Below are 3,684 nucleotides of genomic sequence, written 5' to 3'. Positions count from 1 at the left end.
GCCGCTGAGCCTGCGCGTCCGGAGCCTGTGCTCCGCAACGGGAGAGGCCACAGCGGTGAGAGGCCCGCGTACCAAAAAAAAAAAAAAAAAAAATTGTATGTCAATTTATCATAAATTGAAAAAAAAATCTGTGAATGGATTGACTTTACTAAAATTAGTCCCTCTTTTGATACCTCTCTCTGCTTAACATTTGTGTGTATTCAGAGCTGAGGTGTCAGAGTCTTTGTGGGTCACCCTCAGCAGTGCACTGCAAATGACATTTGTGTTGGTCACGAAGTAAAATTGTAAGTTTCACTGGATCACTCGTATGTCTGGTGGGAATGTAAAATGGTAGAGCCACTCTGGGAAACAGTTTGGCAGTTTCTTAAAAGCTAATCATGCAGTTACCATATGACCCAGCCATTGCAGTTTTAGGCATTTCTCCCAGAGAAATGGAAACTTACGTCCACAAAAAACCTGTACACCAGTGTTCATAGCAGCTTAAAAGCCAAAAACTGGATGTCCTTCAACAGGTGAATGGTAAACAGACCGGTACATTCATACCACAGAACACCACTCGGCAGTTAAAAAAAAAAAAGAACAAGCTCTTGATACACATGACGGCTTGGGAGGATCTCAAGGGGATTATGCTGAGGGAGAAATGTTACTCCGTTCCGGGGATGGTGGAGAGGCAGAACGGGAGACAGAAGAGCACTTGCCGTTGCCTGGGGTCGGGGAGGCAGCTGTGAGAGGCCGCATGAGGCCCCTCTGTGTCACGGGGCTGTTCCATGTCTTGGTGGTGTTTACACGAATCTACACATGGGACAAAATGGCATAGGACTAGATACACAAGTGAGTGCTGGTAAAACGGGGGAAATCTGAATACGGTTGGTGGATTGTGTCAGCGTCAGTATCTTGGTGTGATACTGAACTGCAGTTTGAAAGGTGCTACGTTAGGGGAAACCGGGTAGAGGGTGCACAGGTTCTCTGTGTTACTTCTTCTACCTGCACGTGAATCTGCCAGTATCTCAAAGTTAGAAGTTTCATTTTTAAAAGTGCTTAAAGTCTTACAGTGGATCGGGATTTCCTGAAGTTCATGAAAAGAGATGTTGGCAGAGATGGACTAGTTAACATTGACAGTAGGATAGTTAGCAAGGATGATGATACACGAAATGCTTCAGAAGAAACATCAAAGGATTAAGAAAAGCCCTTTTGAAAAACTGATGAAGCCCTCTGAATTTTATGAAAATGACCCTCTTTATGTCATGCTGTGAAAGTTAAAATTTTTTTATTTTTTCTTTATTCTGATAATTAGCTTGTGGTTATAATCATAACCTAAATTTAGTTAACTATAAAATAAACTTCTATTAAGTTTGATTTTATTTTTCAAGATAAAATCACAGAGCTAGCTCTTTATTTTGTTATAAGTAATGCTAAGAGTTCATAACATCTTTCTAGCTATATCCACACATCCACAATTTTTCCTCAGGATAAGTTTCTAGAAATGGACTTACTGGATTGAAAATCCAAAGAGGTCTTGCCGTTTTACGTTCTCATCATCCGTTTTGCTATGCCCTGGTTAGTGCTTGTTATTTTTTTTAAAAAACATCTTTCAGCTTGACAGGCAAAAATGTTATCTTCTATTAATTTGCTTTTCTGAGATTTTTAATGAGGTTGAGTTGTTTAAATATTTTTATTGTAAGTTTTGGCGGTTGTTGTCTGTTACTGAACTGCTAACTCTTTTGCTTCTTTTAGGCAGATCTTGTCTGGACTACCAGACTCAAGAGACCAAGTCAAGTCTTTCAAAGACCCTTGAACAAGTCTTGCATGACACTGTTGTTCTCCCTTATTTCATTCAATTCATGGAACTTCGGAGAATGGAGCATTTGGTTAAGTTTTGGTTAGAGGCTGAAAGTTTTCACTCTACAACTTGGTCCCGAATAAGAGCACACAGTCTGAACACGGTGAAGCAGAGCTCACTGGCTGAACCTGTCTCTCCTTCTAAAAAGCACGAAACTACAGCACCTTTTGTAACCGACTCTCTTGAAAAGAGATTGGAGGATTCTAGCTCAGCCCAGTTGGAAGGAATTGACCTGAATAATAGAACTAGCAACACTCAGAATCACTTGCTGCTTTCCCAGAAATGTGACAGCGCCCATTCTCTCCACCTGGAAACGGCCAGAACAGGAGCTCATCGAGGTTCTGTGGAAACCCAGGAATCCTCCAGACTTATAGTAGCCAGTAGAAATAGTCCCTCTTCTCCACTAAAGGAATTATCAGGAAAATTAATGAAAAGTAAGTGTGTGATTTTTGTCTCTCTTTATCCTGTTTTGTTGTGTGTTTTTTTTTAAATTTTTTGAATCTGTTTACAGCGTGAAAGTTGAGATGGGGAATAAAAGGGTTGGAATAGTTTCTCCCACACTCGCTTGCAGATTTGGGAGTGTTGGGGTAGCGCCCCGGGGCAGGGTCGGTGTATGAGGAAGGGACAGAGGGCTGTCTGCAGTGATTGGATCCTCTAAGAAAGACCTTGGCAGAATTAACAAATGAAGAAGGGTCGGGGGTCATGCTGCTTTTTCCCTTCCACAGATTTTGAGATCAGATCCTTACCCAGATAGGCTGATTTTCAGCCCTGTCTCAGTCTTAGTTTTATTACTATTTTACTGTAGTTTGCAGATAAAATTATTTTTTAATTGCCAGCAGGTGACATTAATTGAGTTCTGGGCTAGGGGTGTACTTGGATTTCATGGAATAATCACAGCATCCCTGTGAGGTAGGCAGTTACCCCGTTTCACGTGTGAGAAAGCCACGGCTTAGGAAGGTGGAGGAGCCTTCCGGGGTTACGCAGCAAGTGGGAGCCGGGGTGAAAGCCCTGGCGTCTCAGCAACAGCACCTCTTTCTCTTTTCTCTTAGTTTGGAAATTACAGGCTCTTCACTTTTCAACTGTCATCTCCTGGAATTCTGATTAGACAGCTTCCAATCCATGCTTGTCCTCTTCTCTTTTATCTTTTCTTTTCTCAGGTCTAGATGATTTCTTTTCTGGATTTTCCTTGTGTGTTTTTTTCTTTTCTTTCTACGAAGACTTTATGAGGGCAGTTTTAAGATCCACAGCGTAATTGAGGGGAAGGTACAGAAATTTCCTGTATGCCCTTCTGCCCCCGCACATGCGTTGCCTCCCCCACTGTGAATATCCCCCACCAGAGTGGAGCACTTGTTGGCATCAGTGAATCTGCCTGGGCACATCGTAATTACCCAAAGTCCGTAGTTTACTTTAGGGTTCTCTCCTGGTATTGTATGTTCTCTGGGTTTGGGCAAATGTGTAACGACATGTAACTGTCATTATGGTGTCATACAGAACATTTTCACTGCCCTAAAAATCCTCTGTGCTCTACCTGTTCATCTCTGTATACCTGCTAATTTGACCCTGGCAACCACTGATCTTTTTCCTGTCTCCACAGTTTTGCGTTTTCCAGAATGTCGTGTAGTTAGAATCATATGTAGTAGCCTTTTCAGATTGGTGGTGACTTCTTCAGATATTTTAGTTCATTGATTCTCTCTTAAAATGGGTCTAATCCGCTGTTGAGTCAATCTTTAACATGTTATTTTAATCTAAAAGTTAGTGAATTTTTCATTTCTAGAAATTTTGTTTCTTCAGATTTGCCTGGTCATTTTTTTTTTTTTTTTTTTTTTTTTTTTTTTTTTTTTGGT

General features: G+C 41.2%; 1 protein-coding gene across 6 annotated transcripts in view; it reads left to right on the top strand.

Annotated features, from left to right (window-relative positions):
• AKAP10 (A-kinase anchoring protein 10) overlaps positions 1-3,684 on the top strand; it is a 67,047-nt gene that overhangs the window by 13,589 nt on the left and 49,774 nt on the right. For 5 of the 6 annotated variants that reach the window (XM_055090503.1, XM_055090502.1, XM_024127603.3 and 2 more), the window contains exon 4: positions 1,735-2,274. In XM_055090503.1, coding sequence (XP_054946478.1) covers positions 1,735-2,274 — 540 coding nt within the window. The remainder of the gene's footprint in view (positions 1-1,734; positions 2,275-3,684) is intronic. The other variant, XM_055090504.1, reaches the window with a different exon arrangement.

The sequence above is a fragment of the Physeter macrocephalus genome, chromosome 14 (assembly GCF_002837175.3).
Source record: "Physeter macrocephalus isolate SW-GA chromosome 14, ASM283717v5, whole genome shotgun sequence".
Lineage (NCBI taxonomy): Eukaryota > Metazoa > Chordata > Mammalia > Artiodactyla > Physeteridae > Physeter > Physeter macrocephalus.
The sequence above is the reverse complement of the archived record's forward strand: the minus strand, read 5'-3'. Positions and strand labels throughout refer to the sequence as shown.